General features: G+C 48.5%; 1 protein-coding gene across 1 annotated transcript; it reads right to left on the reverse strand.

Annotated features, from left to right (window-relative positions):
* Positions 1-1,830: 1,830 nt before the first annotated feature.
* On the reverse strand, positions 1,831-23,234 carry TMEM120A (transmembrane protein 120A). The gene is made up of 12 exons (XM_055000962.1): positions 23,074-23,234; positions 13,959-14,077; positions 12,621-12,737; positions 10,893-10,952; positions 9,898-9,993; positions 8,158-8,247; positions 7,107-7,172; positions 6,301-6,362; positions 4,900-4,992; positions 4,285-4,349; positions 4,082-4,150; positions 1,831-2,980 (listed from the first exon to the last, which is right to left on the reverse strand). The coding sequence occupies exons 1-12, from the start codon at positions 23,146-23,148 to the stop codon at positions 2,867-2,869; spliced, it is 1,026 nt and encodes a 341-aa protein (XP_054856937.1). The 5' UTR covers positions 23,149-23,234; the 3' UTR covers positions 1,831-2,866.

Here is a 23,234-nt window from a genome sequence, read left to right on the forward strand (position 1 = left end):
CCCTTTCCCCCATCTGTCAGGCCTGGTTTTTACCCAATCCAAGAGTTCTGCAGTGAGGAAAGGTTAATTCTGTCCCTAAAGCTCGCCTCTGAATCTTGCAGTGCCACCTCGGTGGCTCCATCAGGGACTGCCCCATGCTTTTAAGCATCACTGTGGTTCTCGAAAGCTTATGCTACGGTAAAGTTGGTTAGTCTTAAAGGTGCTACTGGACTCTTTGATTCTGTAAGTTTAGGGACTACAACTTTGCTTAGTTGGTACTTAAAGGGAAACTTCTGGGTTTTGTGGCCCCCTTTTTGGAAACTGGCCCACTTTAATGTTGGAGAGACCATCTTCAAGGCGGGGCTACTTTATTCAATGGCCACCTACCCACAGTAACGGCACACAGTCCCAGCCTTCAGTGACCTGTAGACTACAGAGAACACTAGCATAGAGCTTCTGAGCCACCTGGTGGCAAAGTATAGTCATTACAACACCACTTCCTCCTTTAGGGAACTCAGGCCAACCGGCATTAACAACCCACGTGGACCTCGTAAAGATTTTACTGCGCTACTTCCCACTCCTGCCGCACAGTCTGTTGTGCAATAGCCACACTCCCTTCTCTTGCCCCTCCCAGCATTATAGTAGTGTTTTTTCATTCCCCACCAGCATCCACAACCATTAAAGCTAGTATAGAAGCTGTGCTATGAACATCTTTCTGGCCAGCTGTGCTCTCCCTATACCTACCCCGCTTAAATTATTGCAGAGATGCCACTATACCCGACAGCATAAACCAGCGTGCCAACTTTCATTCTACGTCAAAGGGAAACCCAGTGTCAACTTGAGCCTGCGTCTGCCTGCTAGCTAAAGAATGCAAACATTCTAGTTCATGCAGACTTTGTGCTGCACAAGAGGTAACCAAGAAGCACATCTCAATAACCCTTCTTCTTCTGAAATACCCCGTTCCCCTTCATGGCAGATGAAAGCCCTTTCCTGACGTGTGGCTGCTCCTTACCCCCTCCTTTACCTTCAAGTTCAGGATGGTGTAGGCTCAGGTTGTGCTACGTGGCCTTACGTATGTAGATTCGCTTCCACTCACTACCTCACTACGCTGAAAAGGCTGCCTCTTAGACTCCATATACACATTATAAAGTCCTTGCGTCTGCTGGGGAACACAAGGACTTTGCATCACACATGCGATGGGTGCCTCCTAGACACGCTTTTTTCTCTTTGCAACCAAAGCAAAGGGAGAAACAGCTACAGCTCCCCAAACCCCTGCTGTTTTTGTGTACTCAAACACTATTGTGCCACTTGGCTCAATTGTAAAAACCAAGTTGCTTGTATGGCTACATGCAAGTGTCACACAAACACAGTTTGTGGCAGTGAAAACAGTGTGGGGGGGGGGAAGCTGTGGCTGCTTCTCCCTGCATGCTGTGGTCGCAGACGGAAAAGGGGCTGTACTGCATGGGAGGCACCAAATTCCAAGCGTGCACATGACGCAAAGTGCTTGTGTTATTCCCCAGCAGCTGCAAGGACATGGTAATGTGTAGATGGTGCTCAAGCACCTGCTTGGGCCAGCGGTAGCCTCGGGGCCATATTCTGAAGTAAAAAGGCAGGGCTCTAAAACGATAAAGGTCTATATAGCTGTTGATGAAGATGCTCCACCTAAGTTGCCTCCAGTGCATTTGGGGAGGTGTTCTTTCCTAAAACACACGATATTAGTGGCCTTCGGGGGCATCCTCGCCCTTCACATTGTGTGTAGGCCTTATCTACCTGTAGCACTGCCTATACCTACAGGAGATTGAGTTTCTGGCCACGAAGACTCAGCGCAAGGAGAGTTCATATGGCCCCTGGTATCGCTTGAAGGTGCTTCATTTCCCTTCCTTTATTTTTCAACACTTTTTAAATGACAATACACTTCGAGAGGAGATGCAAAGACACAGGCTTAAGGCCGGCCAGCTCCTTCCAGCTTTCCTAAAGACGTCACACACACAACGCAGTTTCAAAATACGTCACACAATGGCTGAGAGAGGTCAGCGCCCAATGCAGCCCACCCACCCAAGCCATTGCTCAGTACCAGCTTTACCACACCCACAATCTAAGACTTTCTGGCCAGTCGTCCCCCCTTCCAACTTCTGAAGGGATATAGAAAAATTGGGAAACAAAATCACCCATCAGTTCTTACTAGCAGGTCAGGAAAGAGACCTGGGCAGACATCACAGAATGTTTTTTGGTGCTGGTGGGGATACTGAAGAAGAGGCAGCCAGGCTGTACACGGCCAAGACTCAGGCTCCTTTGGCCTTCCTGGTAAAATACCAGAGAAGAGTGGAACACAAACCCGCAAGGGAAAAGGTCTCTCGCAAGCCTGAGAGAAGTCACAGGAGTCAGCGTAAAAGTCAAGACGGGAGATGCTGTACAGTACAGAGGAGAAATACTCCCTTTGCCCCTCATGCCAGGTCCAAACAGACTTTAAAGATGGTTGAGGCTAAACCTGTCCCCACCTGGTAGACGGCTGCTCCAGGTGGCACCCAGGTGGGACGGGCTGGGAAAAGGGTTCAGAAAGACATTCAAGAGTCATGGGCTAAAGTCACTGCTGGTTGCTGACTCTGCGGCCATCGTCCTGGAAACCCACCATCCGAGGACAAAGGCCTGCTTCTCAGAATGGCCTCGTGCCAGATTGGGGAGCGGTGTTCACATTCGGCTTCATTTGTACCAGTTCATGAGAAGACTGGAGGGGTGGGGGGAGATGCTCAGCCCAGAGTGAATCATCAGTTCAGGAGCACGGGACGCAAGCTCCCCGGCTCAGGGCCAAGAACGACGGAAGGTAGGCGGAGGTGGAAACGAACGTCCGGGGGTAGCGATGAGGACGGATGCTCAGGGAGGCCGCGGCTCACTCCTTCTTGGAACCCTTCATCTTCTCTTGGAATTTCTGGTGGACAACTCGCAAGGTGGTGAAGAAATTGCCAGCGAAGAGGACAAAGAAAGGAAGGCCGCACATCAGCACCTGTCAGAAGAACATACTCTGTGAGATGTGAACGGGCCAGGGCACGGAAGCTCTCAGAAGGGGAAGGGCAGGGGGGGAAATACAGAAGTACCAGATCTTTGGAATCGGAGGAGACAGACTCTCACTCTGCATCTTTTGGCCTCTGTCCAAGCCTTACTGTCCTATAGTCCACCTCCCGGCATGTCTAAATCCAAAAGCAGCCGGTGTGGGACAAGTACAGTCCCTATGGTCTTCCCTGCCTCTCGGTTTCACCTCCGCTTGGCAAATGGTTCACAACCCTCTGCACCCTCTCGGGGTTGCTGCAGGGATAAAAGGGAGGAATGGCCTTTCTGCATAAAAAAGGGATGCCTTGTACGTTGCCTTGCACACTCCAAAGGAGGTGCTCATATCACCCCACCCCCTCTTTAAGCAACCATTTTCAGTTTCCAGGTTTAGAAAGTCCACCCCGTACAACGAGCGTTCTGAGAGTGGAGCCCTGGGCCACGTGTCTCTCCAAGGCTTCTTGGGTGACCCTGCCACTGAAGTCACTTTCTGCCCAACACCTGTTGACAGGTTGTGGCCTTTTCAGGCCCCTCCAGGTGATCCACACCTTTGTCCTGCCCCCCTGCAGTGGTCCAGTCCTCCACAACGCCCCGCTGAGTGAGCACAAATTCAAAGGGATCTCCACAGGGCTGCCTAAGCATTTGGCACCGGAAACGGCGGTTTCGGAAGGCCTTTCTGTTGCAAGCACGGAGCTATGAAGGAATGCAATGCTTCGCGCTGAGCTAGATCACTGGTTCCTCCGGCCCACTTTAGTCTGTTCTGATTGGCAGCAGCTCTCCAAGGCCCGGCCAACTCAGAACTGGAGATCCCTAGGACCTTCTCTGTCTTTTGGCCTGCCAGTGAGTGACACCCCCATCCCTTACTAGGAGGGGAGAGGCACTGGAGGCTGGTAACCAAATCAGAAACATTTTTGGCCTAGAACTGCCATACTTAATACATCTGTACCTGCTCAAGGCCCCCCCTACCTTTTCTCTCCAAGCTCTGCCATGGGCAGGAGCTTTCCTGACTGAAACTGACACTGAGACACGGGGATCTCTCTTCCCACCTCCTCTCACCTACCTGCCACTCTTTGCAGTTTGGATGTTGCGCCAGTCGGAAGAGGGTGACGGCATTATACAGCTGCCAGAACTACGGGAGTGAGAGGGAGAAGACATTATCTCAGCGCAGAATGCTAATACTAGTAATAAGACTGCTAATGATAAGACCGGTAAACCAAGAACCTTCTTCCCACTGGAGGAAGAGACGACACAGCGCGCACTTACGTGGCCAAAGAACAGGAACGGAAGCAGGAACGTAAGGCCCCTCCACATCCACGACTGGAAGCCCTCTGTAGTGAGAGAGGGGGGGGACAGAGGAGTTAGGCTAAGCCGGTCAGCCACCCCACATCCCCACCCCCGGGACTGGAACACTGTGGCCGCCTCTCACAGACCAACTTCTTTCCCTTGCTCAAAAAGTGGGACACCTCCAGCAAGGAAAGTCTCTGATCCCAACAGCTGAATACTTCTTGCTTGTGTTTTGGAAGCCACGGAGGGCAGATGTGGTGTCCTGCCTTTGCTATTATTCAGCAAGCCTAGGGCAGTAATGAAGTAAATGAGGATTCTCTTCCACGATTCCAGGCCAGCGACAGTAGAGAGTCGTGAAACATCTAGCATTGTCCCTGCCCCCCCTCCCCCAACTCTGCATTGCTTCTGCACATGGAAGTTCCGTTCTGCCATCATAGTTAACAGCCGTTGATAAAATCAGGAAGGAGAAGGCGGCTGCCTAATCCCCTGTTAAGGCCATCTAAACTTATGGCCATCAACGCATCTTATGGCAACGAAATCTGTAAATTAGTTCTAAGGATTTTAAATTAATAAACACACACACACGCAGCCTACCCACGGTGAGGTCCATGTTGTGTCGTTCCCCCAGGGCTCTGAGCCGGTACAGGCAGCCGCTCTGGTAGTAATACTGCAGGAACTGCACAAAACCTGTCCAAAGGTTGGGAAGAGATCACTGCTTTGGAGGCAGATCCAAAAAGCAAAAGGAGCAGCAGCCTTGGTGGACGTCACCTTCTGTGACTTCCTCCGCGAAACAGCACAGGTGTGTATCCAGCTTTCCTGGATAAAAGAGGGCTTCTTGTCTACGGAGATCTGTTTTCTTAGCTGCATAAACATCTGCTGCAGCAGAGGTGTGAGGGATCCAACGTTCTATTTAAGTTCTTTACCATTATTAGGATTTAGTTCATGTTTATTTCTTTTAAAACAAGTTCCTAGCTCTCATTGTGTTGGAGGGGGTGGATGTCTGAATGTATACAGACAGCGTCGACTATTGCAAATGATGAGACTTTTCACCTGCTAACTGCCTTCCCCGTAATTCTTTGCTCCTCTTCTTTTACTAATCCCAAACTTCAGTATACCTTTTTCTTCTCCCGAATTATATAAGTGTTAGATGTATAGTTTTGTACCATCTTCAAAGCTCGGGTCAAATTATAGAAAGACCTCTGCCAGCAAAATAGGAAGCTGTTTTTTGGGGGGAACTTGAATTATACAGTTGTTTGATGACAGCCCACTTCATATGAACCCAATATTCTGTCCATTTTCCATATTTTTTATAAACAAGTTTCTAGTTCTCATTGTGGTGGGGGGGAGGATCTGAATATATGTGGAGAACATCAGCTAGCATCTGGATTGCATGTGTATTCTTAGTAAAGAGTCCAGTAGCAACCTTTAAGACTAACCAACTTTATTGCAGCATAAGCTTTCAAGAACCACAGTTCTCTTTGTCAGATGCATTTATTTAATTTTATTTCATATTAAGAGAGTCCAGTAGCACCTTTAAGACTAAGCAATTTTATTGCAGCATAAGCTTTCGAGAACCACAGTTCTCTTCGTCAGATGCATTTATTTAATTTTATTTAATATTAAGAGAGTCCAGTAGCACCTTTAAGACTAACCAACTTTATTGTAGCATAAGCTTTCGAGAGCCACAGTTCTCTTTGTCAGATGCATAAGCTTTCAAGAACCACAGTTCTCTTTGTCAGATGCATAAGCTTTTGAGAGCCACAGCTCTCTTCTTCAGATGCATTTGACAAAGAGAACTGTGGTTCTCGAAAGCTTATGCTACAATAAAGTTGGTTAGTCTTAAAGGTGCTACTATTGTTTTGCGACTATAGATTAACAGGGCTAACTCCTCTGGATCTATGACCATGGCAACATCAACACATCCTCCATGCAGTCTGGGGGTTCACAGAAACCCTTCTGCCCCCCCTGCCCCTGATGAAATCCAACCTCACTTACTCTGATACATGGAAAAGGAGAGGAATTGGTTCCTGAACATCTGGTACATGAGTCCATCTGGCCTGCAAGGGGAAGGGATGGAGACATTTGCGTGCAGTTTACATATAATAGCCTTCAGTTTGAAAAAGTGGGAGACGTGACCCTATTCTCCCCACACTCTCCCGCTTTTAACATTTAAAATATTGCTGGGGGGGAGGTTGATAATTCCAGCAAATTTAAGTGCCTTCAGGGCTGGATAAAAAGTTCCTGGGGGCTGAAAGTGACCCCTTGGGCTGTGATTTGACCACAACTGGTTAATCAAAAGCAGAGAACAAAGACATGTGGTTCCCCACATCGCATCCCAATGATTCCAGCAATATATCAATTTATTTAAAGATCTCATCTCCCACCTTTTGGCCAAACACTGGCCTTGCGCTACTGTAGGAAACAATATGGCTATTAAATAAAAATCAAACTACAGATACAATTATCAAATTTATCAATTTTAACTGTTCACCGCCCAGAGCCCCTGGGATGGGTGGTATATAAATTGAATAAATAAATAAATAAATAAACAGTCGAGGGGTGGCAGGTGCCACAACAGGAAATATGTAAATACAGACACCTAACTTAAAAGTCACTAAAAGCCTAAGCGAACACAAAACAAGTATTTACAGCCAGCCTCTGAAAGACAGGACATGAAGGAGTTGGAAGAGTCCGCTTCAATACGTAAGACTCACTTCGATGCACTCCCCCCATAACGATAGGAATGCTGCTAGACTGGCCGGCCATTGTAACTCAACAAGGTAAAGTCAAGCTCAACTCACCATGTCAGCATGACGCCGGAGAGGAATGTGGAAACATAGTGATGGAAAACCCACCAACCCTTGATCCTGGAGGAGCGAAACAGACCGAGTTGGGGGGGTTATTTTGTTAGTAAGACTTGGCAGGTCCTCCCTAGAGAGATAAAACAGGAGCCCAGCGTCTGAAGAAATGGGCTGGGACTCACGAAAGCTCATATTGAAATAAATGCCTTCATCCTTACGGGCGACTTTATCCTTATGGGCGACTTTTATTTTGCTATGACACACAAACATGCCAACCCCTTTGCAATCTTCATGGAAGGCCTTCCTAAGAGAACCGGGAGGCAGCTGTAACATAGCCAAGGGGCAGGAGAACTAAGCCAGGGTGACCAGACTCATGGGACATTTCTTACAAGATGGAATCGGGGTTTGCAGGTACAGACTCCCTGGTCTGAATTCTTCAAGGAAGTCACTGGCTGTACCCCCTAATGCAAGACGGGGCTCCCATTCCCCAAACACCACTTTTCTTTCGTAGCCAGGGGCTGGGGTGGGCATGGCTCAGGGGCAGAAGGCATGCTTTGCCAGTGCAGCCAATATCAGGCTCGATCTGCAACATCTCCGATGAAAAAGATGTCAGGTTGCCGCTGCTGGCAATGACAATTCCTGTGCGTGAGACCTTGGAGAGCTGGTGCCACTCACAGGACTGAGCTGGAATGGACCAATCAGGGAGCTTAATTTGTTCCACGGGAGGCAGAGCTTTGTCTCACATGATGTGGCATTGTACAAGGAGGAAGATGATCAACGGACTGTGGAAGGTACAGCTTAGAGGACGGGACATTGCTCTGCATGCAGAGGTCCTGGGTCCAGTCTTTGGCACCTCCCCTTAAAAGGAGGTGGAGTTGCAGGCGTGCGGAACAACTGTTTGAAACCCTGGGAGAGCCCATCACAATCATGCCTGAGCTTGATGGACAACTGTGCTCACTGAGTAGAAGGCGGCTTTGTATGCTCTTAGGAACCCCACGATGACACTCACTCTATACATGTTATCAGAGGGGTCTGGGATAGAGACGCTTACTTGGAACCATTGTTGATCAGGATGCTCTCCCGAATGGTGAGTGTGCAGTAGTACCAGACCAGGAGGAAATTGAAGACTGCGTCTGTCACCCTGTGGCGGCAGAAAGGAAGGAGGAGGGCTGTCAGCTGGAGTGAGAGCAACAGTCGTTAAAGGTTATCTCAATTAAGATGGATGGAAATCTTGCCTTGAAAGTTGTATTTTTAAAGCAAACATTACACCTTCCCAGGAGGCAAAAGAAGATGGCATGAAGGTTGGTAGAATGGACTGCACCAGGGCTTTTTCTGCCAGAATGCTCAGGAACGGCATTCCAGCACCTCTTTGTGTGTGGTGGCCCCACCCCCTGATCTCCAGATGGAGATCAGTTCCTCTGGAGCAAAGGGAAGCCTGCTCCAGGGCGAGGGGAGCACACATGGTGAGAGGGTGGGGGAACGGCCTGAAACAGGCTGCTGCTGGGTGGGGGAACACTCCCCCACCCGGCAGCAGCCCGCTCCAGGCCGATTCAGGCCCAATCTGGGCCATTTCAGGCCCGTTTGGGCCCAATTTGGGCCTTAAATGGCCAGGATCAGGCCTGAAATGGCCTGGATCGGGCTGCTGCCGGGTGGGGGAGTGCTCTTCTGCGTGGCAGCGGCCATTCCAGGCCCTATTTGGACCCGAAACCGCCTGGATCGGGCCACTGCTGGGCAAGGGAGTGCTCCTCTGCGCCGCAGTGGCCCTTTCCAGGCCAATTTAGGCCCAATCCAGGCCGAATCAGGCCCCCCGTGGAGCACAGGAGCACTCCCAGGGCGGCCACAGCTTGCGTGATGATGTCACTTTCCAAAAGTGATGTCATTGCACAGTCCCGGAAGCATGCGCACACATGTAGTGATGGGGTACCGCCTTCTCCCGGGAGTTGCCTTGGGTGAGAGTTCCCCCACAAAAAAAGCCCAGGACTAGAGGTGAGGAAGTACATTTTTTTACATATAGGTAGCCCTATTGGTCTGCAGTAAAACAGCGGGATTTGAGTCCAGTGGCACTTTGGAGACCAACAAGATTTTCAGGGTATAAACTTCCGAGGGCCTGTATCTGAAGAAGGGAGCTTTGACTCTCGAAAGCGCATACTCTGAAAACCTTGTGGGCCTCTAAGGTGCCCCTGGACTCAAATCCTGCAGTTCTGGTCCCTCCCCCCTCCCCAATTTATTTATTTATTTATTTTTGATTTTTATTCCGCCCTCCCCTCATTTCCAGCAGGCTCAGGGTGGATTACAAAATACATAAAGATTAAAATATATAAAACAGTTGTTATAATTAACAATTCTAAAAACATCCAATTTATACAGTTAAAATACAATTGTATATATCAACATAGAGGCACAGAATTCCACTGGTCAAATTTAAAACAACTTCAGACTATCTTTGCATTCAATTTTTTTTAAAAAAATGAGGGTATTGGTGGTGGGGAGGGCCCAATCCCTCATCAACCGGCCAGGGGGGCTCCGCCTAGCACTGCCCATTTCCCGGCTTTAATAACATCCTGAAAGTAGGAAATCAGTACTTGCATCCAAAGGGCTAGGCTTCCATGCAGCTCCCCGATATGCAATTTTTAAAAATTGCTTAGAGTTTTTACACAAGGGAGGAAAACAAAGAGGATACCCCAGCCTGCAGTCTGAAGTGGGGCAGCCTTTTTTTTACCACCACAGAAATCTACCACCTTATTCTGCTGGGGAGGGGGGGACTGCTCTGGTCCGGGGGCTGCAAACTCACCTGGAGTTGAGGAGGAATCGGCAGGTGAAGGAAATGATGATAAGGATAATGGTGAGGTAGAGCTTGAACTTCTCATACTCGTCCTTGTAGGCAAACCTGGAAAGCAGGGAAGCAGACGGGGGCTTTGAACGTCCTGGAAAGACCCATGGAAGGATCCTAGTTCTCAGGACGAGGGGGGGGGGGGCTGCGCCAAGGGCAGACTGGGGAGATGGCAACCAGGGTAGGTAGATACAGAGAGCAGAACCTGTCTGTTACAGAGGTGACTTTCATGTGACCTGCATCATGGATGCACGGAGAAGTCAGGGAGGCCAGTTCAGGTTCCTTTAAGGAGCCCAGCAGAGGCCTTTTCACGAAAGACCTGCAGCGGCTGGCATTGGATAAGGTCGGAGCGCTGTCTGTGTTGCCAACTCCCAACAGAGTCAAAAAGCTGCAGAATGTGATACTGGGCAGAGACGAGGGTTTAGAAGAATCAAAACTTTCATTTTTAAACAAAAGTCTGTGACTGCAAAGGTATGCTGGGGAAAAATTGGTAGCCAGAAGCTCAGGAGTTGGACAGGCAGCAGAGGGAGAATTCCAGGGATTTCGGAGAGGGGAAGGTCACCTCACAATTGGGAAAACCACAGCAAGTTATGCATGCCAACAAGCCATCATGTATCTAGCTTCTTTGAGCATTTCCTTACTCATTGGTCCTGCCCAGCTCTCCTTCTGGCAAGGGACAAGTGATTCAACCTGGTCTGTGAACCTTCTGCAAAACCCCTAACTGAAGGGGTGGGTGGAGAAGGGAAATAGCGTGGAATCGGATACAGCATTCAGCATCCAGAGAATGTCAACTTTGTGCATCTGATGAAGAGAGCTGTGGTTCTCGAAAGCTTATGCTATAGTAAAGTTGGTTAGTCTTAAAGGTGTTACTGGACTTGTTTACTATTCACCTTCAAAAGTTTCTAAGGAATAGCACAAGGGGAGCAAAACCAAAGCCACAACAGTGAAGCACTTACTTAGCCTGCTTGCTGAGCAGAGTGACGTTCACGTTCCCCAGCACGAGGTTCAGGTACAACCTGGGTTGCCACAGAAGAGAGAAAAGGTTGAGGACACCCCTGCAAGGCTGTCAGATTCTCTGACATCTTGTACCAAGGGAGAAATCTGCCATGTTGTGCAGAATCAGACGGGCTGAATGGCTTGGGAGGGTGACTCACAGAGCAGTCTTTTGCTGTTTTACTTGGAAGCACGTTCCACCAAACTCAACAGGATTTGCTCCCAATTCAGGCCTGTTTCTTCCCTGGCAAAAATGTACTGCGGTGCATACGTCCTCCAGTGAACCCTACACAGCTATAAGCAGACAGGAACCCCGAAGTCCACAGAAGCAAGCAAGCGCTGTGGTTGAATCGTGTAATTAGAACTGGTCAGCTGAAGTTCTTCTGGTGAACAAATGAGTGGGCTGTGGCAGGAGGCAGGTCCTGATATCCCTCTGGCAGCTGCAGAGTCAAAATGGCAAGAAGCTGCTGCGTCCGCACTGCCCAATCGAGGCTGCCCAGCAAACGAGACCTGGAAGCAGATACTTTGCCAACTGACAGGCTACCTGAGACAATTGCTTGTAAAAGGTGGGGAAATAAGACCAGTTTGCCATGCAAGGTTTGCCGTGCTGTCTTTAAAAGGGCCCTGGCAGCGGCTGATAAAAAGGGAGATGGCCACATTGCTATGGGCTGGAGAGGATGGGTTGGAGGATGAGATTATGCACAGAACCCCTCTGTTTTTTATCCCATTTGGAGGAGAGGTCTGAAAAGGGGTCTGGCTTTGATGTGCAACCCCTCTCCCCATCAGAAGGTCCATATCTTTAACGGGGACATTTTAACATCTGTATAAATGAGGCAGGGGTATGATTTAAAAAGCAGCAGGTGGGTCAGGGATGTTAAAATCTCCCCCAGCATTTCCCCCCACTATTCCCCTAGTTGAACTCCAGTATCAGCAGATCGGGGGGGGGGGAGTGCCAAGCAGAAGAGGCTGCAGTACTCCATCTCACACACTTTAAATCAGTCTCTGCTTCACACATAATAGGGCAATAGGCAGGTCTGCCGCAACCACGTGTGGCTCTGGCTTTAGATAATTCTTCAGCTAGTAGCAGAGTCAGCAGCAGCTCTAACAGTAAAGGTTTTCTGTTCCTGCCGGAGCAGCTATGCTGAAAGCCACGCCTCTGCCTAAAAAGCAATAAAAGAGTAACACTCCGTTGTACACTCAAATGACCACCGCCATATTCACACCACTGATCTGCTAGTGATCTCACACTTTTGCAAGGCTTGTTCAGTGTTCCACCATTCAACAAAGCACAAAAAAAAACCCTACAGAGATGGAAGTGGCCACAGACTTTGGCTGCGCCACTACCTCTATGTTCATTTATATTTGGATAGTAGTTTCCAGCCCACGGGGCTACAAAGGCAGTCTTTAAAGGGTGGGGGCAATGCCTTGGGACACGCTTCAACCCAGAATGAAGTCCAGGGGGGTTGAAGGTGAGGCTCCAATGCTCTGCACAGCTTGATGCAGAACCAAAGTTATGCAAACGAAAAGCACTTATGCAAACTTGTTGAATTTGGGCCATTTGTATAGTTTGGCAAACTCAGTTTCCCATGGTGTGTGGTACACACAGCCTCATCTTCAGGGAGTGGCTCCTAATGGGGCTCTAGTCCCGTTCTACTCTAACATAGGCGTTCCGGAGCCCAGCCACCTCTTACCCGTTCTTCTTGGGCAAATAAGCCTCCATTTCAAAGAAGACATTCTGCCGCTCTTTGATCATATCCTGGATCTCCTGGACGGTCTCCTCTTGATCGGCGACGAGGGAAGACTTGCATCTTGAGAGGGGAAAAGAACAGCTCATCGAACACTGCCAGCACCTCGTAACATGAGAAGCCAAAGAAGCAAGAGACAGGAAAAGGCAGCACATAGAGACCAGGTGGAAAGCACTTTACTCTTGGATTTAGATTCAAACTCGTCTAAAACATCTGGACGATAAATGTACATCAATAAGGTCAAGAAGAGTTTGCTCAACCTTTGCTGTTGGCATTCCCCTACCAGTTTGTATCCCAACGTGTTTTCGTGATTTAACATTTCCTAAATATAGAGGCACGTCTTAATGCTTTACCATCTGCAGTGTTGTCGGGTAGATACGATGGCGTTCCATACTCAAGACTATTTAATTGCAACCTTCATTGCATTGAATCTACTGATCACGTACTCTTAAATCGCCTTGAATTTTTAAAACTTAGACCGGAGCTTATTTCCCCCCTAATTAATAAGGATTTTGCTTCTTCAACTGCCGAGACTTCTAGGCTACTGAGCAATAAAGACACGACGGGTTACATACAGGGTCGCTCGATTTTTGGCTGCCGTTGTAGAAATATGGAAACATCCTAAAGCAACTGCATGAACTTTAATATGTGGGTAGCTTTTATTAAGTGCCTAAATGTAAACTCTCAGCGGCTGTTCGAGATCACTGGGTCGAAGGAACAGTAACAGAAAAGAAGGTTTAGTCCCAGGGGGTGAAATGAAGGTGCCGATTAAAGACAAGCTCTGGTCTATCAAGCTCAGTATTGGCTATTGGGCACCAGGTCTTCGGGATCTCAGGCAGAGACAGATCCTCCTCAACACCTAGAAGACGCAGGGCCTGAAAAGCAGATCCTCTGCAAGCAAAGCGTGAGTTCTGCTGCTGAGACACGACTCATCCCTGTTTAAAGAGGGACATACAATATCGCCTTATATGGGGCCCAACCAACTCAGTATTTTCTCCTCTGCCTGGCAGGCGGCTCTGCAGGATCTCTCATAGCAGAGAAGGCTCTTTCCCAAGCGGAGACCCTTCAGCTGGAGACCCAGTCTTTGGAACCTTTTGCATGCAAACCAAGTGCTCTCCCACTATGTCACTGGGTCCTGCGTATACAGTATCTGAATCCAGGTGTTACTGAGCGGGTATGAGAAGAAGTGATAGAAAAACCATTCCCCGTGCCTTGGGGGCAAACATGCACAGTGGCTGCAATGGCTTCCCTTGGCAGAGCCAGACGCGGCTGCTCCAGACGTACTTTTTGAGAGCCAGCGACAGCTCCTTCAGCTGCTTCTTCTGCCGGGTGATGGAGCTGGAGATCCCATCCTGGAGCTTCGTCAGCTCTTCCAGCTTCTGCTTGTACAACCTGTGGGTTTCCTGGTTTTTTAAAAAAGGGGGGGAGGGGGAGAAAGAGCAAATGCATCAGTTTGGGATCCATCTTAGTTACAGGGCATGCCAGGAATGAATGGAAAGCAGCAGCAAAGAAAGACGCAGCAGAGATAAATCAAGTAAATTCCCCCTATTTGAGCATCGGGGCACCGGGATTTGAACTTGGAACTTTGCTGCCTGAAACTCAAGCTTCATGAATTACTGTGCAATGTGCATTGCAGTTGTTGGGGCTTCAGCGCCCTCTTCAGGAACTGAAAGGAATAGGGGTGTGCAACTTCAGCAGCTATGATTACCTGCGCCAAATGAAGTCTCTGGATTAGCTGTGCTTGGTCAACGGAGCAGCTGTGCTCACACCAGTTTCCAGCCTCTGTCAATGGACAGCAGCGAGACCATTGGCACCCAGTCATTTGTTCGCCTACAGTTTGGCTGTGGTCCACTGTCTTGTGAAGCGAAGAATGCCAACATGTCGGGGCCACTTTTCATTCATTAAGGTAAAGGGGGAGTGAGAGATGCATGCTCCCAGCAATCAGGGGCAGACCTAGCAAAGCAGCCAAGACACGGTCACTTGCACAAGCCGTTTCCAAAGAAGGCTCCAACAAGGTATTTTTCTCCCTTTCTCACAATACAAGAACTCGTGGGCACTCAATGAAATTGCTGAGCAGTTGGGTTAGAACGGATAAAAGGAAGTACTTCTTCTTCACCCAAAGAGTGATTAACACAGGGGATTCACTGCCACAGGAGGTGGTGGCAGCTTCAAGCACAGACAGCTTCAAGAGGGGACTGGATAAACATATGGAGCAGAGGTCTATCCATAGCTATTAGCCAAAAGTATAGATGGAACTCTCTGTCTAGGGCAGTGATGCTCTGTATTCTTGGTGTTTGGGGCGGCAATCAGTGGGAGGGCTTCTAGTGTCCCTTCCCCACTGGCAGACCTCCTGAGAACACCTCGTTTTTTTGGCCGCTGCGTGACACAGAGTGTTGGACTGGATGGGCCATTGGCCTGATCCAACATGGCTTCTCTTATTTATGTTCTTAACAAAGGCCATTGCGTCAGATCACCCATCTCTTTTTAAAAGTCCGTGCCATTGTTTCACAAGAACAGCAAACTAAAATGTTTTTGCAGTTGGCACAAGTATCGAACCTGTGTGTGATTCAAGGAGCTTTTGCACATCGCCCTGAGATAAGCCAGTGCTTTAAAAAGACCATTCTTTAGCAATGTTTGGCCAATGTTCCCAACCAAAGTTACCTCCATTGGGAAACCTCTTTTGCTGGACGCAGATATAAGTGAGTCTGTGCCCTCAGCCCTAACCCCACAAGCAATCTCCCTCTGTGGTCCATTCGATCATCGTTTTGGGTCTGCAACATCTCAATTCTAAGCAGAATTTCCCCTTTCTAAGTCCACAGGCTCGGAAGGGTGTAATTCTGCACAGGATTCCTCCGTGAGTGCTCCTTCCTGAACATAACAGATCAGCTACCTCTGAGTGCCTGACGCTGGCTCACTCCTTGATGACGGCTGTCCCGTCACCGTGTGCCACGTCAGCGCCACAAGAGGATCCATTTCCTTATCTTCTGCAAAGCACCAACAAGCACATTATTGGTGCCACGGAAATAACAAGCCACTGTAACAAATTACCTAATGACATGCCATGAGTTCTTGTAGTCTATCACCTTAGTGGGCATCGCTGGCTCTCCTGGAAATTTAATCTTAAATCTGCACTCAAGGTCGCTTGAATGGTTACTTCAGATTCACAGCACTCCAGCTCCTTTTTCAGACTTCCTTGAAAAAAGCAGCTCGCAATCTCTCCCTGAGACCCGGCTGCCTTCCGAAGAATTGCTCAAGCCCTTCCTGGGAAAGAGGGGCTGCTGTTTCCAGAGAACTGGTGAACAGCGCATGGCAGGAAGCCCCCGTTCAGATGTGGTCTCAGACACAAACTCAGTAAGTCAGAGGTGGGGAAATCACAGCTGGAGGGGAGGGAGTTTGCATGACACATCCAGCCCATGGGAGATTTCTGTAAGGCCAGCGAGCCCCTTAACAATTAACAGGGACATCCGTTGCCAAACTGCAGCACCAGCTAGTGGGCCAACGCTCCTGGATTTTTTTGTTAAAGAGAAAACCACCTCTGGGTCTCCTTCTGCTTTTCAGAGCTCTGAGCTGGATGCTGGATCTTCCTGTTTCTAGCACCAGCCAGAGTCCAATTCTGAATGCTTAAAAGCTGACAGGCCTCAGAGAGCATTCTCAAGGCTGAAAAAAATTGCTCATCTCAAGGCTGAAAAACGTGCCCATTCTTGCTTGGCATTGGCATCCTCTTCCTGTTGCCTATGGAACAGGGGGATAACTATAGGTCTGGCCTACTTTACGGGGCTGTTGTTACTGAGAAACCATTAATGTAGCATGGAAAGAAATGGCCTGCACCCCAGGATTTCTACCAAAGTTTACTATAAATGGTCTGTACTTTACCTATCCTTAGAGGTCACTAGATGCTTTTTACCACCTAGTAGGGCTCAAAGGGGAAAGCAGGGTGGGTACGCCAGGTCTAATCAGCGGAAAAGCCACCCAGTTTTTTAGAGATGCCGATAACCTAGCCAGAAAGGATAAAGGAGTAGGAAAGGTCACACCTCAGCTACAGGGGATGGAAAGACCGAATAGCCAAGTGAGTGATTCCGCAGATGTTGGATAATGCACTTCCAATCCTCTTTCTAGATCATTTGGAACGGATTTTTTTGTGTGCGGAACAAAAAATCCACCTCAAACGATTGATAAAGTGCATTGAAAGTGCATTATCCAACGTGTGCGGAATCAGCCAAGTGTCACTTTCCCTGAGGGCAGGGAAGCAAGTGGATTTACCAGTTAGGGAGAGGGACGATTATATAAAGACACCTGTCCCCAAAAGGGTTTTTTTTTGTTATTGTTGCCCGCCCCCCCCCCTGCCCCGGTCTTGTGAAAACAAGCTTAATCTTTTTGGAGATGTGAAGCATTTACTCCTGTAAATAAAGCGTCAAGAATAGGACAAGAGCATTCTTGCCATGACGACCCCGAGAGTCATGCCCAACGCTCTACAATTCTGTTCAAGCAACAAGCTGGCAAAACCATGAAGCATCCTCATTCCCTTCATAGACTTCACCCAACTGCAGCTTTTCCTATACGCAAAGGAAATGCACTGCCCATGCCCAAATTTGATAAATGAAGGGGGGGGGAGACGCGTCCCAGAAATGATGGGATGGGGGTGCAGCTCGGTTGCCAGGGCATCTGCTTGGCATACAGAAAGTCCCAGGTTCAGTCCTGAGCATCTCCAGTTAAAAGGAGCGGGTAGTGGGTGATGTGAAAGATCCCGAGATGCTAGAGAGATGCTGCCAGGCTGAACAGACAAGACTGACCTCAACAGACCACTACTGACTCAGTATAAGGCAGGTTCATGTGCAAAACAGGGCTGGGGAAATATCAGACAACATATGAAGCTGCCTTATACCAAGTCAGATCACTTGTCCCTCTACCTCAGCACTGCCTACTCTGACTGGCGGGGAGTCTCCGAGGTCTCTCGGGCAGAGAATGGTCCTGCCTGGCTCTGCTACCCGACATGCTTTCATTGGAGCGTCCAGGAACTGCACAAGCCATGCTCCCTTCTCAGCGCTAGCAATGGCAGCTTGGGCATCCTTATTCAGGCTATGCCCAAGGCCTCCCTCACTTCCAGGGATCAGCCCTACCTTTGCAGGGGCACCAGGCGGTGGACTGGGCCAAGGCTTTGAAGCACATGAAGTTCCTTGTTTGGAGAACGGAGGGTGCCTTTTGCAGCCCCTCTTGCTCAGCTGTTTCACTTCCAAACAGAAACTGGATTAGACCCTTTAGCACTTCCCAGCTGACAGCAGGCAGGCCACTGGCCAGACGTAGTTTATTTTCACGGCTTGTTTGATGTATTATCTTGGGTTTCCTGCTTTGCTTCCCAATTTTTGGAATCCAGTTTCTGCACCGTTTATGATAAGGTATACCTTTTACGGTTATTTATTGTCTTTTCATTCACCTCGAATCTTGGCAAGAAAGGCAGACAAGAAATTAAGCAAGGGGGGAAAGAAATAATTAACAGCCGCAGGATACGCCAAGACGACCCCCTCGGAAGCTGGCACAGACGTTCTGCCCTGACTGCAAAGGTTCTCCAGCCTCACCTACTTCTCGGTCCTTATCTTCTTGCCTTTGACCTTTGACCTTTCCACTCCACCCTACCTCCAACTTCCTTAAATGGCTCCATTCTCTCAGCCAACTCTACTTACTCCCACCAAGAACACCCATTATAACATTCTGTGTTCTCTTCATCATAAAATCGTATACCCTGACCTTTAATCCAATTTATTGTTTTTTAATTAAAACCAAATTTAATCCGTTATATTTTTATAATTGATTGCCAAAAACAAATATATCAAAGAGCAGCTCTGTTAATGACACCCAACTCACATGTATTCAGAACTCCACATTAAAAAAACAGAATAAGTACCTTTCTGCACTCGCCCTGTGTCCTCTTCTCCCCCAACCAATCTAAAATAAAAGGCTAGAATTCTCAGCTGCAGGGACCTGTCTTTCCCTAGAAAGAAATGTGAACTGTACATTCAATGTTGGTTCCCTTCTTAGCCTGCCAGACAATGACAAATTAGTTGCAATGCAGTGTATGGGGCGCATACTTGCTGACACACACCCCTGTCACCATTTTTGCTCCGGCAGTGCCATTTCCCCAGCTGGGAGCCAAAGACCATAAATAAGTATGGTGATGGCAGGAGGGGAGGGGGAGATAGTGGGCAGGGGAAAGATTGTGCCTGCTGCTGAAAATGGCGTCATATCGCCGCTATTTCGCTGTTTGACAGCAACCTGCATTGAAAAGCCTGGGACGCCACCAACCACTGACTCCACTTTAATAAAACCCTGTGAGTGCGTAACGCTGTTTAGTAAATCCAACGCTGACAAAGGACAGCTGCAATCTCCTGGCATGGCTGTGAACGCAGCCCTTTCCCCCTAAGCATAGGGAGACGTTGCTCAATCTGTTACTCAGTTCACTGCATTGGGCAAGAGAAATAAGCTTTCTGCTGGTCCTAAGAGGGCACGATGAGGACATTCCAAGAGCACATCAGTGCAGTACAACCTCTTGTTATCCAAGTATCAGCGTTACCTTAAAGACAAGCATCCCTCTTAGGGCAGGGTGACCCAGGCCTTTAGAGAGATTGTGCGTCATACAAGACGGACTTGTCCCTTTTGCAAACTAGCATTGCCCCACTATGGCTGATTCAGCACATGTTGGATAATGCACTTTATCAATCGTTTGAGGTGGATTTTTTGTTCCGCACACAAAAGAATCCGTTCCAAATGATCTATAAAGAGGATTGGAAGTGCATTATCCAACGTGTGCGGAATCACTCCTTGTTATGTTTTTGTTCAATACAAAAACAGACTCTGATATTTATAGTGCTAACTCCTTTCTGTTCATTATCAAAAACACTGGACAGCAATTTTAGGTGGGTGTCGGTCTGCAGTGGGACAGCAGGTTTTGAGTCCAGAGGCACCTTAGAGGCCGACAAGGTTTTCAAGGTATGAGCTTTCCCCACCCAACTCAAATCCGGCTATTGGACTGCAGAAAAATGAGCCGCTAAGTACAACAGACCTGGTGTGGTGTAGAGTGGTAGAGTGTGACACTAGGATCTGGAATATCCAGGTCTGCATCTCCATTCTGTCCTGGAAACTCACAGAGCGATCCCATCGCTCACTCTCAACACAGCCTACCTCACAGGGGATAAAATGGAACGGGGAACAACAGCGCTGTTAGCTGCTTTGGGTCTCCATGGGGACGAAAAGCAGGTTATTAAGACCTAGGTAAGTAATAATGAACCTATGAAGCTCCCTTATATAGAGTCAGGCCAGTATTTTCCATTCTAGCAGGAACTCTCTAGGACTGTTGGCCGGGAAGACTCATTCTGCTACCTAAGATTTTTTAATTTGGAGGTAAATCTGGGACCTCCTAAATGCGCTACATTTGGGGAAGCAGAATTTCTTTCCTTTCTGAGGCTACCTCATCAACCAATGGGAAGGTGGGCGCAATGACTGCGCTGCATGTTCCTCCTTCCTTCCTTCCTACCCTCCATCCATCCATGACTTTAGCTACTCCATGAGGTTTAGGTACATGAAACACAGTATCTATCCAGACAGCTGAGATTTTAGTAATGCAATTTGGTCCCCTACACATAAGACTCAGTTCTGTTACTCAGAAACTATCTTTAAAGGGGGAGGGAGAAGAAAATGCAAAGAGTGGGTTCTCTACCCCAAGCAATCCCCATTTGGGGAAAGGAAAGGCAGAAACAAGTCAAGGGTTAGCGTAAGCGTGCATTCACATGTATTTCAACTTGATTTCAGAGAGGAAGATGATTTAGCCGGAGGCTTTCTAGAACAGGTGAGGTTTGATGGAAATGATGTGTGACTCCTCTGAGCACTCGTGGGGCAAAGAAGGGAACTGAGGGGGGCAGAGAAGAAAATCCTGGAGGCGGTTACAGCGATGTCAGATCACCCCCATTGGGGTGCAAAGCCCCAGCAAGCTGCATATGGAGCTCTGAATTCGGATCACAGTGGCTACCAGGGAGGAGCAAATGTCTCAAAACCTCTTCACTCAGCCAAGAGACCTAGATGTCCCCCAGCTAAGTGGCATGCTCTTTGGGGAGAAAAAAACTCTCCCCCACTCTGACAAGCCTTGCCTCAAAAGCCCCGCTGGCCGTGCCTCTCACTCCATCCTTCCCATCCTATCCTTGGTACTGCAATTCCAGGATCACCGGCTCCCACCTTGATGACCTTATCCCTTAATTCAACAGGTTCCCCGCCCCATCCCACACCTAGTCCCGATCCTTCCCAAACAAACCAACCATCTTAGCACCCTACACCCTCACAGCCTAGTCACCTTTAGCTTGGTCCAAACCTCTCAAACCACCTCTCACATGCCTTAGTGCCACCCACTCGAACTGGTACCCAGATGGGAGGTGGCTGGGACTGAGCTGTGAGCCAGGAACTCCCCCATCTGAATCTCACCTCCACTGTAAGTTCACAGGGGGGCTACCGGGAAACTACGCATCTCTTAGCTTTAACTCAGAAGCATGTGTGACCTGAATCCCATTTGGGGGTTACGTTGTCCTACTTGATGGAGTATAACTGAGATAATATATGCATGTTGAACTCTAAAATAAAAGTTGTTCAATATAGTTTGTACAGTTTAATATATAATAATAAAACCTAATCACTCTCATGCCCTCTACTAGGATCTTCCACCCTGTGCCCCCTCTCTACCTCCTGCCACTGGTGGTTTTCATTTACAAGTTTAAACCAGCAAGACCTTCCCCTCATCTCCATGCTGACGGGAAAATAAAGAAGAGCCCAATGTAGTTCGGAGGGGAAAGCACTTTGCACCTGCTCAGAGGTTCTTTCCTCTCCATGCGTCTGAAGAATAAGTAGGGAACAATACGCTGCATTATTATTTATATTTAAAGTCTTCCTACCCTGCCTTTCTATACAAATAACCAGGAGGTGGATTGCAGCAAAAATTAACAGCAATAAAATTCAATAAAATCGGCAACCAAAAACAGTGCAGAAAAAATAAGCGGACACAAACCATCAGATCAAAAAATGGGAGGATGTCTTAAAAACCCTTCAGAGGTCACAGCATAAAACACAGGGAGGAAAAGTTTTAAAACAGCAGCGGCATAAAACTCAGAGCAGCTTCAAGACGGAAGGGGAATATTTAAAACTGTGGTTCTCAACCTTCAATCCACTATCACCCACCAAGTATGCAACATTATCCTCAGACGTCCCCCAAAGTAGAAAAAAAATTAGAACATTTAACAGCACTCCAAACAAGGGAACTTTATTACATGCCTATATTTATCTCACATGCATACAATACAGAGCAAGCATTTAGTGAGATCCTTGTACTTGATGCCCATCAGCAAACTCCTTAACTTTTGAGCCAAGTCCTATTTTGCTATTTAAGGGTTTGGGTTGAGAAAGCCAGGACTGTATCTGCAGGATGAGGGCGAGCGGTACAAAACACCTCTCCTCCACCAGCAGACAGAAGCCACTGCAAGTAGGGAGGAGTACCTAAGATCTCAAGTGCCTAAGATCCTAAAGAATCGTTGATCTAAACACAGGCATACAAAATTCAACGTCAAGAACTTGGGTGCCACTACTGAGAAGGCCATGCCTAGCCTCTATTTGGGAGGCACATAGACAAGGGCCTCCAGTTATTATCGTAGATGAGCTTATAAAGAAAAAGGCGATCTCCCTTCAGGTACTCTGGTTCCAGATCATGAGAGCTTTACCGGTAGTGTAACCAACACTGTGAATTGTGCCCAGAAGGAAACTGACAGCCAGTTTCTGGTGGGTAGCTGTGTTGGTCTGTGGTAGAAGAGCAAGATTTGTATCTGGTAGCACTTCAAAGACCAACAAGATTTCCAGGGTATGAGCTCACAAAAGCTTTAAAGTGCTACCGGAGCTGTATTTTAAAGACCATGGGGCTGAGGCTCTAGAGCCACCTTTTGAAACCAGTCCACCCTACAGGGCCAGAAATGATGGAGCACCGAGAGTTGATCCTGCCAAAGTACATCAGAGGGGAGAGGTAGTTTAGAAGTAGTCTCCCATCACCACATTAATGAAAAATGGCAGGGAAGGCACTCTACACATGTTCAGAGTCAGTCTCCATCACCCACCGTAAGGGAAAGAGGCAGGGAAAGCACTCTGCACGTGCTCAGAGGCAGTTCCCCATCATCCACCTTATGGAAAGGAGGCAGGGAAAGCACTCTGCACGTGCTCAGAGGCACACCCCTTTCCCAACACTCTCTCCAGGGCGGAGACCCTCTTCCACCGCCCCCCCTCCCCCGCCAGCTCCCCTTTATTGACCAAGTACCCCCACCAGCCCAAGTCCTCCCCATCTCCATGCCCCTCCCCATGACGTCACTTCCCCCCCCCGGGGTACCTGCACGCGCTGGAAGCCGTCCTGCAGCTCCTCCCAGTCGCGCAGGCACTCGCTGAAGGACGGCCGGCGGCTCATGGTGGCCTCGTCGACGTCGTTTGACACGACGGCGGCGGGGTCGGAGGCACCAGCAGCGGCACAGACGGGACAGCCCGTCAGTCACT

The sequence above is a fragment of the Eublepharis macularius genome, chromosome 17, assembly GCF_028583425.1.
Source record: "Eublepharis macularius isolate TG4126 chromosome 17, MPM_Emac_v1.0, whole genome shotgun sequence".
NCBI lineage: Eukaryota > Metazoa > Chordata > Lepidosauria > Squamata > Eublepharidae > Eublepharis > Eublepharis macularius.